Consider the following 14,670-nt stretch of genomic DNA (forward strand, 5'->3'; position numbering starts at 1 on the left):
TTCGGTCTCATCCCTAACTCTTTGAAGATTCTAGGGCTCGTTTTTGCTTCTAGATCTTCTTGCTCTTGGCATGTCCTAAAATGGTGGCATTGTTTCTTACTATGTAACTTTTTTCTGTCTAAAGGTGTAGGCTTTGTAGGTTTTTTTTATCACAAGGTACGTATAGAATTGATGATGACGAACAAATCAGGACATGAGAAAAATAAATTCATTCTTGATATGGGAAAGGCACACAAATGGGACATAGAAAATTGTCACTGTTAAATACATAAATATGTATCCACATGCCTCTAAAATAGTCAATCCACATTCAAGTCCCAAGCACACTCACTCTCGAGAATTAGAAGCTCATTTCCACACTTTCCCGTCTATGTATTTTTTGGATGAGATGAAGTTACCTCCGATAGATTCGTCCACCCGATGAATTTAGAATACGACCATATGAACAGGTTAAGCAAGATTTAAGCACCCCAACAACCTCTACAGGAGTAAATAAGGGTCTCAAAAAAAAATGACCATACGAAATTTTGATATCATCATTACCGTCGAAACAACATTTAAAGGTTGAGCTAACGCGGTTGGAGGATCCCCGAATTGTACATGTCCCTGCACCGAATAGCTTTCTGTATCACTTCTCGATATCGGACAAGTACATACCAGGACAAAGGACACTTTCAAAAGCTGACGAGTGAAAAGTGAAAGTCGAACGTATGAGTCAATCACAGCCCAAGGAGATTATATAATTTGCAACATCAGCTATTCATTCGATTTAACACGGTCACTTTCACAATTAAACCCCCATGAGCTCGTAATCACAGGAAGACTACAATAAGGGTAACAATAAACTAAATCCCCCCCATTTCTTCATATCATACAGGTACCAATGTCATGACAATAAGTATCCGAGAATCCTCCAGGGGAAGTAAATCCAATTTCCCCAACTCATCAAAAACATAGATAGAATCTCTAGCAAATACCATCGCGATATACAACGACCCTTGCAGTCTTATCTCAAGATGATTGCCCTCCTCTACGAACTACATTCACAACACTTAATCCTCCACCCCCCCAAAAACAAAAAAACAAAAAAACTCCCTGTTCCACTCCGATAAATCAGACAACAATCTACATATATCCCATATGATATAATGATGTCATTGGCTAACAATAGATCGAAGCTCCTCAGACAACCTGGGATGAAAAATCAGCTGTCAAAAGCGTTCCACGAAAGCCTTCCTCCGCACTCTGGACGTCCATTTTGTCCCCAGCTATCTCATCTGTTGCAAAAAGGTAACATCTCCGCACATCAGTATCTCAATTGGAGAACACCAAAAGATTATCTCATCTGTCCAAGAATAGAGGTTGGCTCCTCTGATGTCTTTTAAGCACAACAAAAACAATTACCAGCAATATCTCGATGCTCATGGATCTTCGAATCTCTCACCCACAAAGTATCCCCCGGGAATATATTGAAGTCTGCTAGAGTGCCAGATTCCCCGTCAATCTTTGTATGACCTTTGTGGATAATCTGGTTTTCCTTAACAACCTGCACACGTTGAGGAAGCAATAAGTGGAATAATGCATAGTAGCGTCAGCAGATAGATTATGCACCAACTTTTCAAAGCTAAACAAGGAGGATTGCCAACGGAGTAATTCCCACTTAGGTCACAATGACTAATCTGATGAAGTAGAACAGTGAATCAGTTCTAGTAGGAAATCAAACAGAAAAGTCATTATCCGGACTTGTCCAGATTACCCCAAGAGATTCCCATATCATCATTTTTAACTGGTAGACCGATGTCGAACCAGAAACTTTCAGGTTTATTGCATTTCCACTGTTTGTCTTCCGAGAGCGCTTCGAACTTCTGCGATCTGGATCAGACGAAGTCTCAGAAGCTTCTAAAATTGATCTCGGAACTTCCTTTCCCTGGATGAAAACAACATGTATATCTTGGTCGACATAGTTAAGCTTCCGCATCAGCTCACAGCTTGCTCTTTCTCCAATACAATCCTCACAGACCTAGAACCAACCATAAAAAGGAAAACTACATCAGAGCATTGAACTACACCACTCTTCATGAGACTTTTTATCAACCAAGCTATTGCAATTCTAATAGAGTCACTAACCGAACTTTTGCTTTTTCAGTAAAAAAAATAGTGTTGCTAGTTCCTCATTCTGTAAGACAACCAAAGAGGAACGGGTGGTGGAGGTTATGAACCTAGACTCGTTCCTCAATTTACCGAATGGTGCTTGTGAAGATCGTTTGACAAAAACATTGTGTGAATTGTTGTCCCAAATATGCGTCCCTAGAGGTGAGACGAGCCAAAGGAAATGGCTATTTTTTAAATAAATGGGAGGATAGGACCGAAAAGTACCTCAGGGGATGTTTTTATGACTAGCTGCTTATCATCATATCGATCATTTGCTTCATCATGGGAATTCAGCTGCTCCTCACATACTGATGTCTCTTTGGATGAATCAGCATTACTGTGTGCACTATCAGGGCACTCAATCATGGCGGAAATGCCTTTCTCCTGAGAGCATCCCCACTCTTCACAGAAGCATTTCCAGTCATTCTCAGTAATAATTGTCAGTCCGTCTGTCTAGAATCCAAACAAAATGACTCATTAGCTGCTACTTAAAATGAACAGGGAAAGTGGGGTGGGAGTTCCAATATTTCAAAAACGGTTTTCTGAATCAGTAAACTCACACTGGAGACCTTCTGGAAAATAGTGCCACGTTTGTAAACCAGGTCAAGAGGCCTTTCTACAAGATGTGAATGCTGCAGAGAAGCAAAAGCACAATAATCACATTTTCAGACATCAAAATATCAAGGGAGCAAATTCAATGAAGACCCCAAAACAGATATATATGTTCGGAAGGTGCCAGAATATGACGAAGAACAAGCTGCACAAGGAAGAGTCTCATACTGACCTTTTCACATTTAAGCTGATCAATTACAACATTCAGACTTTCAGGTACCTCGGACGATGAGACGTTCTTGCTGCTAGCATTAACATAATTTCTCCATGTAGCAAGCCACGAGGAGGGCAACAAGTAGTATGTACAATGAGGAGACAGGGGGATACTTTTAGCTGCAGCCAACTTGTCATGGTTTTGCCGCTGCTTGCTCTTCATTGCTCTGCCACATACATTTGATTATTGTTAATTCAAGCAACCATGGCAGTAAATGAATACCTATACCCAAAACTATTTAAAGTCCAGACAACCTGAGAGAATCCTCCATGCATGCTACTTCAGAAAGTTCATTACTGCACTGAGAACATTGCTCCGAGTCCATAGTAAATGTTGGACAATCCACCATGTCATCGGATTTGACTTTAACTGCATCTTCATAAAAGAAAAGCCAAAGATTCTCAGGGACCAGCAAGCGCTTAGCACCAGAAGCCTGCTCGGGCATAAGCTGTCCATGAGGACAACAAATTGGAACTGTCGGACCCACATCTGCTTCACTTGGAGCATCCAAGACTTTTCTCTTGACCCATTGCTGTAGCCTGCGACAAATATAAATTCACAATCACTATAAAATAAAGGGAAATCTGATCTCTAAAGTCCTTACAAAGTTCTCTAACCAGAACATGTCAAACACTCAGAAGAAAGTCTTTAAATGAGTTTTCCAACAGATTGACCTTTCAGAAAGTTTAATCTAGTCCATCCGCACAAACGTTGTGCACTCATGCATATAAGCAAATAATGAACAGGAAAATAACGCCTGCAAAATGCCCTTTCTCCCCAAAGTGAAGGTACACATTGCTTGCAAAGTGAGGAATACAAAAAAAAGATGTGACACTGACTGTGCATAAGCTAATATAAGTCTTGATTCTTTTATCTGAATATATGGAGAAAATTGTAGTTTTTGCAGGTTCACCTTGAAATTCATTTCAAAGAATTATGCAGAACTCAACAACTGATGGCATGTTAATAGAAGAAAAACTTTAGTCATACCAGGCCTTAGATACATAGTAGGTTCCATCCGAACAATTCCCTGACAGGACAGACTCTGCAATTTCCTTCATTAGTTTTCTTCTGTCTCTGTAGCTTTCACCGGACACCAATTTGCGTGCTGCATCAATAAGGCAGTCCTTGCAGTAATCCTGATTGCCTAGTGCTGGGCCCCCATTATACTGAGTTTCAAAAGCATATTCAAACGAAATTAGAACAATGCACTGATACAGAGGTTTCTGCTTTTTCAATCATCAAAGTGATTCCACAAACAACCAGTTTTGGCATTTCTTTGTGTTTAGTTAAAAAAATAGTTCACTATAATTGAACCTGCAACTCCCTCTCAATTTCGCAATGCATTCAATGTGAACAAAACTAAAACAACATCAGTCAAGAGAAAAGATTCCCAAAAATGAACAAAACCTGTACCTTAGTAAACAATTTCAACCAAGCTTCAGCAGACAGCCGCTTTGCAGAACTCACTTTTGACATGGGCAGTTTTCCATGTAAGCATTGGACAGTTGTATTATCAAGGACCCTACAATAAGAAACTCGGTTCATAATTGGAAAACCGAAACGGTATAGAGGCTAAATAGTAATTATCATTCTAGAAAGTTACTGACAAACAACAAACTTAATTTTGGGCAAGCGGTCACATGCATAGATCAATCCAAAAGGCAAGAACAATTTAAAATTCACAAGATGGAAACTTAGTGGAATGGGATATCAAAATTCTAGGAAATTACTGTCAGACATACTTCATTTTGGAAAGTGGTCACAGATACAGATCATTAAACCAAATGAAAAGACTAAAACAAAAATTTGCACAATAGAACCTTAATGGATCGAGAGATGAAAAGCAAAGGCAATACAAGAACCTGCACTTACGAGGGTGTAATGTTGTCAGCCCACTCACGAAGCCAATTCATTGATATCCAAAAATATGGTTCATCACACGATTGAACAGGGGCTTCAGAAAGGACAGACCGCACCTCTTGTCTTCGTTCTGTGATGTGATCTGACTCTTTTTCCTTCCTCAATTTGTACTGTTGGCAAGCCTCCGTTAAGGTAGCATTCGAGTTACTTATCTCTTCGCTAAGGTAAGGTGGAATAGAATTGCCATTACTGATACTGGCAAAGTCATCTTCATCAGCAGAATTGCCATTAATTGGCTTCTCTAGACGATTTATCTTTGAATGTCGAAGATTGTACATCAACATATACGCATCAGTAGATGAAAATGTCTCATCGGTATTTGAAACAGCAGTTTCTGAAGATTGCTTCTTAGCATTGCTTGATTTGGTATCGCCATTGCTTGTTTGGGCAGAAGGCTCTGTTTGAGAATCCCTACTCATTGTCTTTGAAGATCCTTCTCCAAAGGGATGACAACCTAATTTTGACACACTCTCATCATCAAATTCCCACCATTGCCCTGTTTTCTCATCCTTAATATGAGCAATGTAATGGCCACTATTTACAGCAGTTCCTTTGTGTATCAGCACAGCTGACAAGTCATATACCAAATCACCCTGGGCAGGGTCAGACAACCTCTCTGTCATGTCAAGTTCTCGAGGGAAACTAAATGCGGAAGTAATTTTCTTCTTCGTTGTTGTCTGGAAACACAAAGTAAACGTTAGCACATGATGGTGTAAAAGATAAAGGGGAAAAAAGCAATGAAGAAAAGAAAATAGTGAACTTGTTAATGTATTGAGACCTATGCAAATACTCTGCCTAAAGATGTTTTAAGGTTTGAGCTTTTGTACCAATATCATTGGTATCAGGATGCCAACCTGATACTATATTTGATTAACTCTCTGGCATTCCAAATATTTTTTTTTTCCCTACTTCCATGAGTCTTGTAAATTAAGTACACAGTATAATAAATAGCTAGACACTATGATGGAATTTTTGTGGTATTAAAGTTACTAATTTCTAGATGATGAATGGCCTACAATGATGTCTCTTTATAACTGGGATGCATGTATCCTCTTGTGCTCCAGTGGAAGATTTCTTAATTAAAGAGTGAAAACGGGACTAAAGAAAGAACTTATATATATAAAATAATAACTAAAACAATGCAGACAGAAGTGGGCAGTATTACAGCAGACAAATAAAATATATATGATAACCTACCTTAGGAAGAAAAACACATCGCTTTAGCTGGATATTGAGGACCGCTGGCAATGAACGCAGCTTAATGCTTCTGGTAGCATCAACCCTTTCACTGCAAGAGTCACAGAAATACTGGTTTTCTCCATTTAGCTCTTCCACGTTCAGGTAATCATCTAAGCTCTCACCTAAACTTTTCAATCCCATCACATTCAGCTCCAACTCATAGAAATCTTCAATCTTCGACGAGGCTTCTGAATCCTTTCCACATTTTGAACATCTAAATGCAGAAATGGGGAGAGGGGAAAAAAAAAAAGCAAATTAAACCATTACGATCTTCCGAAATCGAACTGTGAGCAGTGACTCAAATATCAAAGAAATAGCAAGTCAAGAGAAAATTAAAACTCAATCTCACGTTGTCACATGCGACACACTTCCACGAAAAAGATCCTGAACAATTGTTCTTGCTGCTGGATTTCTAGAATGGCTCAGACAGCGTTCAAGCAGAGAAAGGAGCAACGTTAGGAACTCATGGCTATCTTGTTGAACTCCATTATCTAACTCCAGAGTCTTTATAAATGGTGCAGATTCCACAAAGGACCTTTTGCTTCCATGAAGCTGTGCAAATAGCCATGCAAGCTGATTCAACACTGGCTGTTGTTTCATTAAGTCTGATTCAATGGAGAAAACACCTCGACGGAACGATGTATTCATGTATAAACATTGAAGTATACTGTTGGCATAGCATGTTGCCCCCAGATTTGTCAACCCTGCTGGGAAGTCAAGTGAATCACGAAGATCCTGAGATGGGTCAGGACCCATGGCATGGACAATCTCTGACATCTTCTGCCATAATCCAGATTTTCGGCTCCCAGTGGTTGATGGGATAAGGCCACAAAAGCAATTTGGGTTATCCTTGCTATTAACCCGGCAGCCCAGGCAAACTGGCTTCCAAATATTGTATAACTGGTTTACGTCATCACCCGTTATTTCACCCAGTGCATGGATTTTCCTAGAGAATAAAAATATATATATATGCGTGCATCTTAAATAAATAGATTTAAAAAAAAAAAAGGGAAAAATGTAAACACAACATGAAGTAACAGCACACAGACATGTCATTCATACCTCAATATCTCAGAAGACCTGTCAGCATTATTGTCCAGCCTTGGTTTCTTATTTTTACTTCTGGTAGTTGGTCGGCTCATCTTTAAAAGAATGATCTGCAACAAAAGCACATGCCAAGAAATGCAATAGACGGATCAGGAGATTCCACAGATAAACTAGGAGCGGAGGAAATTGGAATAGAGTAGCAGGAAACTAGGTACAGAGCTTCTGTTGACAAACCATGCGCTACCATACTTCGATTTAACATCATTTGTATGCGCAAAAGAAGCAATTCTATCATCAAACACTCTACCCTTATGTCAGTCTAGAATCCTGCGTCCTACAACTGACACCATCTAACATCCCAAGAGGCCCACACGGCTAATATATACACCTTACTCTCAGTACAAGTCTAAGTAAAGCATCTAATTATCCACCATCACGACAATGCAAGTTGCAACATCCTAAAATATAACGTGACTTGCTGCGCTTCAAGGACCCTCACATCTTCCCATCAGATCCATATAGTTGCTTATGAATTCCTTTTGCCCAGCCCCTCTAACCCTTCTGTAACTAGAATGCGAGGCAATCGAAGCTTTGGATTGACTGCTAAGTCAAAAAATACAGAAAGGAGCTTATTTTTATCATCTAACACCAATGTTACAAGTGAGCGATCCCCGTGAGAAGAATGATAATGTACTGCTCCACCCTTACCCGACTAACTCGGATTACTTTTCCAGAGCCAGGGTGGTTGATTTTAGCATCTTCTCGTTCACATCGTCCACTACACCCACTAGTTTGTAAAATTTCAGCTCTAACCATCCACAAAACCTACTTCCGGCAGCGATTGCCATCAACGCATAACATATACATCCCCGCCATTTCAGCAGATACAGACAGTCACAGCTAAATAGGCGAAGGCATCAGCTGATCAGTGAAGTAAACAGCACGTTCGCAACAATTTCGAAGAGCAGTGAGCTTACGAATTTACTTGTTGATGACAGAGGAACTAGCAGGGCCAGCGACGGGGAGCTCTTGATCTCAGCAGCAGGTCGCCAGGCCGTTGAATGCTGCAGATTGAGACAAAAACATCAGCAACGGCATTCCTCCGCCTGTGGAAGGAGGAGAGAAAGGGCCTCCGGTGGCCGCTGTAGCCGTGAACCGGCGGAGATGTTAGGGCAGAGGCGGGAAAGGATTGATTTGGGGCTTCTGCCGTGTGGAAAGGCCTCGGTTCAGCTTCCTCGTCTTCCTTCCAGTTCCCACCCAAAAACATGAAAAAAAATTTCCCAGGAAAAAAAAATCCTTTCGAAATCCATTAATTATTTTCTCTATGTATAAATTTATTTTTTCCAAAAGCATGCGTTTGGTTTCGAAGTAAAATTATCACTCTACTCTACTCTGCTTCACAGGATGAAGACAAAAGAATTGAGGAGATTTACCATTAAAAAAATGATTGTAATAATTATCAAGAAAAATTATGTATGAGAATTTATTATAAAATTGAAAAAAAATAAAAAAAATAATTAATAGTATGAAAATTTTAATATTAAAAAATTAATTATAATAATGGTTTAAAAAATTGTACGTAGGATAATGTATTTATTAAATTGGAGAAAAAAATAAAAAATAAAAAAGTAATGATTATGTTATTGAATTGATGAAATAATATAATAGAGTCGAGTAAAGTAAAATTATAATTTTGAAAACAAACAAAACGTAAATGAGGAGACAAATCTGATCGTACTGAGGATTTTTACCATTTTCAATAATAATAATGATAATAATAAATATGTGAAAGATCGATCGATGACTATTGAATCTATCGCAAGTGGTCATAACTATAGGATCGAGATTATTGCAAGTGATCATAACTATCGGATGGAGAGTATTGTAATTATATGAATTTGCCATCTGATCCGTATTACAAATTAATTGAAGAATCTACGTGCATGCTACTTATCTAGCATTTAACCAACAGAGATTAATTCCCTCTCAACTTTTGGCGAAGAGTATGTGCTCACTCCGTGCGTTACGTGTACATGTGCTAAGATAAACTTTACCAGAAAAGAGAAGGATTTCGTGGTTTTACCTAGTTACTATCGATGTTGTGGTGAGAACTGAGTAGAGGCGAAAGACCCTTCACGCACGTCAGCGAATATCGTCTCGAATGAACAATTGAATCCGCGATCGATCCCTCTTTTATACTATGACAGAACCTAATAGGCCGATTATAAGTACTTAAGATGTTATGAGAAATTGAAGAATATAGCAAGTGAACTAAAGATTTATATTTGGATCTCGGACTATGGAAATGAAAAGAAAAAAAATGCGCGTTTTAGAATATATATAGTAGACAATACTTATTAACTAGTGTTTTACCAGTACGTTGCACGGAATTTTGACATGAGTTACTGTATAAAATAAAATATATATTTTCTAAAGTATAAATATTTAGTTTTACAATTTTTTTAATAATTTCGTTCTTTAGTTATTGGATTTAACTCTATAAGCATGAAGTGGAATATATACCCTTCTTTTTATTATTTGATACTAACATATCTATATACCGAGAATTATTTAATAACATGGATATTCAACTTGTTAGTATAAGGTATTTAGTGTTTCTTATATCTGAAAGTCAAGCAAATGATTTGCGTAAAGTTTTAATAATACATATAATGTTGATTTTTTTAAGAACTTTTGATTAGGTTGTTTCCATTTCATTACTACAATATTAATCACTATTTCACCCTTTGCATTATTCTCAAGTTACAATTTACTTTACATACATTATGATTGATGAAATTGAACACAAATTTTATAAATTGAACCTTTTATATTCATGTGTAAGTGGTTTGGGAATTTCGATTTTCGAGTCTCCTTGGAGACTTGGAGTAAATAAAGGGAGAAGGTCCCCCGATTTGTTATCAAACCCACTTGCAGTAGTAATATCCCGACTATAAACTTGTGGATGGGCGATGTTCTTCTGATGCCTTATTGGGGTCGCAGTTTGAGCCCAGGCTCTCGGCTCCTGGTGTAGTTATGACTCAAATCAAATAGTCTGCGGCAGGATTCGGGCCCATATGATTACGCCCCGTGAGGGTTACTATGTTGGTCGCCCCTAACCCTTTTTAACTATCTAAAAAAATATATTGATTTCAGTTACTTAGCTAACTACGTTTTAATTTTTATATTAATTAAATGATCAAATTTGTACTTTGGATAATTGTATTTTAATTTTTATAGTTTTTATGATTTATTGAGTGTAACCGTTCAAAAGTCTTTTATCGAATATACCCATTACATGCTTTTTTTTAATTTTTAGTTATATATTATAATAAATTTTAAAACTAATTAATGCATAATTAATATATTAATTCTCCCTTACTATATTGTATTATTATTATTAGTAGTAGTATAGATTATAGAGATAGATTATGGATTGTTATTATGAAAGAGTCATGCTAATACATTTGGAGGTGTGAGAGAAAATAAAATAAGGAGATAATCGATCAAAGGAGTTTAGCAAATCTCATGCCTAGCACGGACATTCATTTATAAGTATTTATATATATAAAATCAACCTCTCTCCTTTTTTTTCTTTTATTTTCTTTCAATGAACCTCTTCTTAAAATGTGCTTACTTATTTTATCAGTCAATCAAATATCAATTATCAATCTATTTACGAGTAGATATTTTTTTTTAAAAAATGCAAAGTTTATCAATAACTTAAATAATCTTTTCATAAACGAAAAATAATTATCTTTTATTAATTTTGTATATACTTGCGCAATAAGCTAATGTCACGGGGCAATATTCCAATTCCTTCCCAAGTGTGACAATATTATTCTCTATCTAAGTACGGATCGTCTCCATTGTGCGTGAGCTAATATTGAATGTTGTATTAGACGAACGTACCCTATCTTAGAATATCTACTTTGCAGTTTGGCGTATCAAATTAGGCAGGCCGGTCATGGAAAGCCTCAATATACCGATCCATAAGCGCCTGCATGGGCTCCAAATTCTTAGCACATGACACAAAGCTTATTCCCAGGGAAAATAATAAAAAGAAAACGAAGTTGATAATGATGGCGAGCAAAGCAATAAGGAGATTAGGATTTCCTATCCAAGAAAGGAAATATGTGGCTAGTGCGACTATAAAACCCGTAAGCCCATGAATAATCTAAGATGAATTAAGTAGGTTGCGACTATAGACAGAAAAGCCTTAACAGAGCAACAGAACCTAGTCCTATGTCCGGCCGGATTTGTCACTCCGTATTTGTCCAAAGTTGGGCCACATTCAGAATTGGCAATCCGAATCCTTTAATATTTGGTCTCTGAAAGATTTGTACGGAAAGGTTCCCACCCGAGGAAGCCGAGTTACAGGCAGCTTTGCTAAGTTCCCTGTGGATGCATCATTTAAGAGATCCTAATCGGTAATCCAGTTAATATCATTGAGGTCGATGGAAATGTCCAGGTATGGTGATTCCGAGCTATGCATACACATATAGCATGGGGATACTAAACAGTCGAATTCTCGATGATTTATCTCAGTCCAAGATGACTTGCAGTGGTTTAATGCGCGTGGTTTTGTAGAGTGGTTGACGAACAGGACGAGAAACTACGCAGCCTTAGGCAAGAGTTTCAGGAAGGAGGTGCACAGAGCCGTTGTCACCAGCCGGGGAAATATGGATTCTAGTGCTATCCAAACCGAGACGAGCAAGTTGGTCAGCTACCATATTTGCTTCCCGATAGATGTGCTGCATCCTAAGCCCTTCAAATTGGCCCGTGAGTATCCTGCAATCAGAGATTAGAGATAGATTGTCATGATTCATCCTGGAAACTAGATCACATACTACCTTAGCATCTAATTCCACAAGTAGGAATTGAATGCCCATATTGAGGGCCATAATAAGCCCATCCCTGAGTGCCGAGTCTTCGGCTAGGAGGCTGTTACAAGAGCCTACAGTCCTGCTAAACCCTTTGATCCAACCCCCGAGATGGTTACGAAGGACACCTCTCGCCCCCGCACTTCTTGGACAACGTCTAACTGACCCATTAGTGATGAGCTTTATCCAGTGCTCAGGAGGGGTGACCACCTAACCTAGATGGTGGTGATAGATGCAGCGGCAGCATGCTTCATGGAAGCAAAGTACTCTGCAGATAGTTCAAGACACTTGCGATGGAGTAAAGTGGTGTTGGGCTAGTAGCCCTCAAAGATGCACTTGTTCTTGTGTTTCCAAAGGGACCAAAGAGCATAGGGGAACACAATCTTCCATGGAATGCTCAAAGAGTGGAGCTCATAGGCCTCACAGTTGAGTATGAGCCATTAGTCAATGGGAAGGACAAAGGTGCCCTTCTTAGAAGAAGAAATCCCCAAGGAGGACCAAAGATTCCCAACTGTGGCACATTCCCGAAGGATGTGTAGAATGGATTCTTCAGGAGACCCACACTAGGAGCATTCAGGGGAGATCGAGATACCTTTTGAGCAAAGGTGTTCCGCAGTTGAGCCTGAGATCAACACATCTGAAAGTCCACGTGAAGTTGAGGAAGTTCAAGTCAAATAGCTTCAAGAGCAGCCGCAAGATCAACATCCTCTCCATGATTATATTCTCATAAGAGATAAGGAGAAAAGAAAAAGTTCCCCAGAAATACGGGCATGCAGAGCTGCTTGCTTATGCCCTAAATGTTACTGAGCAGATTGAAAGCGAGGATCCGTTGAGCTACAAAAAAGCTATTCAATGTGAGAATTTAGCGCAAGGGGAATGGCCATGGCAAAAAAGATGGAGTCTCTTCGGAATAATTAGACTTGGGAGCTTGTGAAGTCTCCTGAAAACCAGAAGACAGTCGAATGCAAGTGGATATTCAAGAAGAAGGAAAGAATCCCTAGAGTTGAGGGTCCAAGGTTTAAGGCAAGACTGGAAGTGAAAGGTTTTACGCAAAGGGAGGGGATCGACTTCAATGAAGTGTTTTCTTCTGTGGTGAAGAATAGCTCTATCAGAGTCTTATTAGTGCTGGTGGCCTTGTATGACCTCGAGCCGGAGCAACTCGATACGAAAACAGCTTTTCTATATGGAACACTCGAGGAGAGGATCTACATGAAGCAACTTGAGGGGTTCATTATTCCTGGAAAAGAAGACCACGTATGTTTGCTAACTCTTTATGCTAGAGTTATTTTCTCCATTAATGAGCAAATATTTGTGCTAAGTCTTCGACTGTTGTTAGTATTCTTGCTAGTTTGTAGGTCAAGTTGATTGTCATTGGAAGTCTCTATCATTTTGCTCGTATTTTGAAATTTTGGTATTCGTGGAAATGTATATTCGTGTTTGACAGGAGAATCGGAATGAAGGATCGTGGCTATACTCGACATACTTGCGACTGCAAGAATCTGGAGTCACGACTCTAGTATGAAAATCATGGGCAGAAGGTTTGGAGCTGCAACTTCCGCGTTTATGCAATTGCGACTTAGGACAATCTGTCACCTCCCTTCAAGAACCGACCTTATTTTGAAAGCAAAAAATTATAGGCCACCTTTTTTGTGATCAATTGGCCAACTTGTAATCTTGATAAGCTCTTCATTAATTATGGTAAAGACAAAGGTAATTAGTATGTGGCCTATATAAATAGATAGAATGAAGGAAGAAAGGGGCACATATCTCTCTCACTTTTCTCTCTTGAACGTTGGAAGCAAAGAAGAAAAATATAGAGAGCTTGAGAAACACTCGAGAGTGAGAAGGCTAGGGTTTTCAGTGTAGCGATCTTGAGTGGGAGTCAAGTGAGACGGAGCTTTGTAACTTGTAATCTCCATTCTTCACAGTAAATTATTCTCTGGCGCTGCCCGTAGAGGTTTACCCTTTCTCGTTGGAAGGGATTTTACCACATAAAATTAATCAAGTCTTGATTTCTCGCTTTCTCTTCGTTTGATTGTTAACCGCATCAAGATCACAACAAATACGATGTAAAATTCAAATTTTCCAATGCAAAGTTCTTATCAATTATAATATATTAAAGCTGAATAGCGCGATGTGGAAGCACTATTTAAACTCGGTTAGCAAATCCTTAGCTCTAAAGCTGGCGTCCTTTTAGTTCCATTAGACAAATTTCACCATATGTTTTAGTTGGATCAAATTCAATGAATCATTTTCAATTAGTCCGCATTGTTCGTACATATTGATTAGTAATTAATATTCTTCCTAAAAATGAAAAATGTACTTAATAATTGTAAAAAGTATCTCGAAATATAATTTTTTAATATGATTCAATTGGTTACGTACCAAAATTCATATAAATATAATTTTTGAACTATAATTCGACTTTATATTTGCACCAAATTTATAATGTAATTGCACGAGTTATTGCCTAGTTACATGAACACAAATGGCCCGTTTATTTTCAGAGTTAAAATCACAAAAATTTTAACTTTAATTTTAACTCAACCCACTACACAATAAAAATACACATTTTCCAAGTCAAAAAATTTAACTTTAATT

General features: G+C 38.3%; 1 protein-coding gene across 4 annotated transcripts; it reads right to left on the bottom strand.

Moving 5' to 3' along the window:
* Nucleotides 1-735: 735 nt before the first annotated feature.
* Nucleotides 736-8,474, bottom strand: LOC116196288 (ubiquitin carboxyl-terminal hydrolase 26). 4 transcript variants are annotated; one of them, XM_031525935.1, is made up of 14 exons: nt 8,164-8,474; nt 7,202-7,296; nt 6,489-7,085; nt 6,098-6,353; nt 4,853-5,577; nt 4,394-4,502; nt 3,968-4,146; nt 3,232-3,516; nt 2,936-3,143; nt 2,712-2,783; nt 2,377-2,604; nt 1,757-2,020; nt 1,405-1,546; nt 736-1,277 (listed from the first exon to the last, which is right to left on the bottom strand). In XM_031525935.1, exons 2-14 carry the CDS (start codon nt 7,279-7,281, stop codon nt 1,183-1,185), a joined length of 3,240 nt encoding a protein of 1,079 aa, XP_031381795.1. In that variant the 5' UTR covers nt 7,282-7,296; nt 8,164-8,474; the 3' UTR covers nt 736-1,182. The 4 variants fall into 4 exon arrangements, with proteins under 4 accessions (XP_031381795.1, XP_031381796.1, XP_031381799.1 ...); XM_031525936.1 differs by having other exon boundaries at nt 8,172-8,465; XM_031525939.1 differs by lacking the exon at nt 6,489-7,085 and having other exon boundaries at nt 8,172-8,464.
* Between the last annotated feature and the right edge of the window lie 6,196 nt (nt 8,475-14,670).

This window comes from Punica granatum, chromosome 2, assembly GCF_007655135.1.
Source record: "Punica granatum isolate Tunisia-2019 chromosome 2, ASM765513v2, whole genome shotgun sequence".
Classification (NCBI taxonomy): domain Eukaryota; kingdom Viridiplantae; phylum Streptophyta; class Magnoliopsida; order Myrtales; family Lythraceae; genus Punica; species Punica granatum.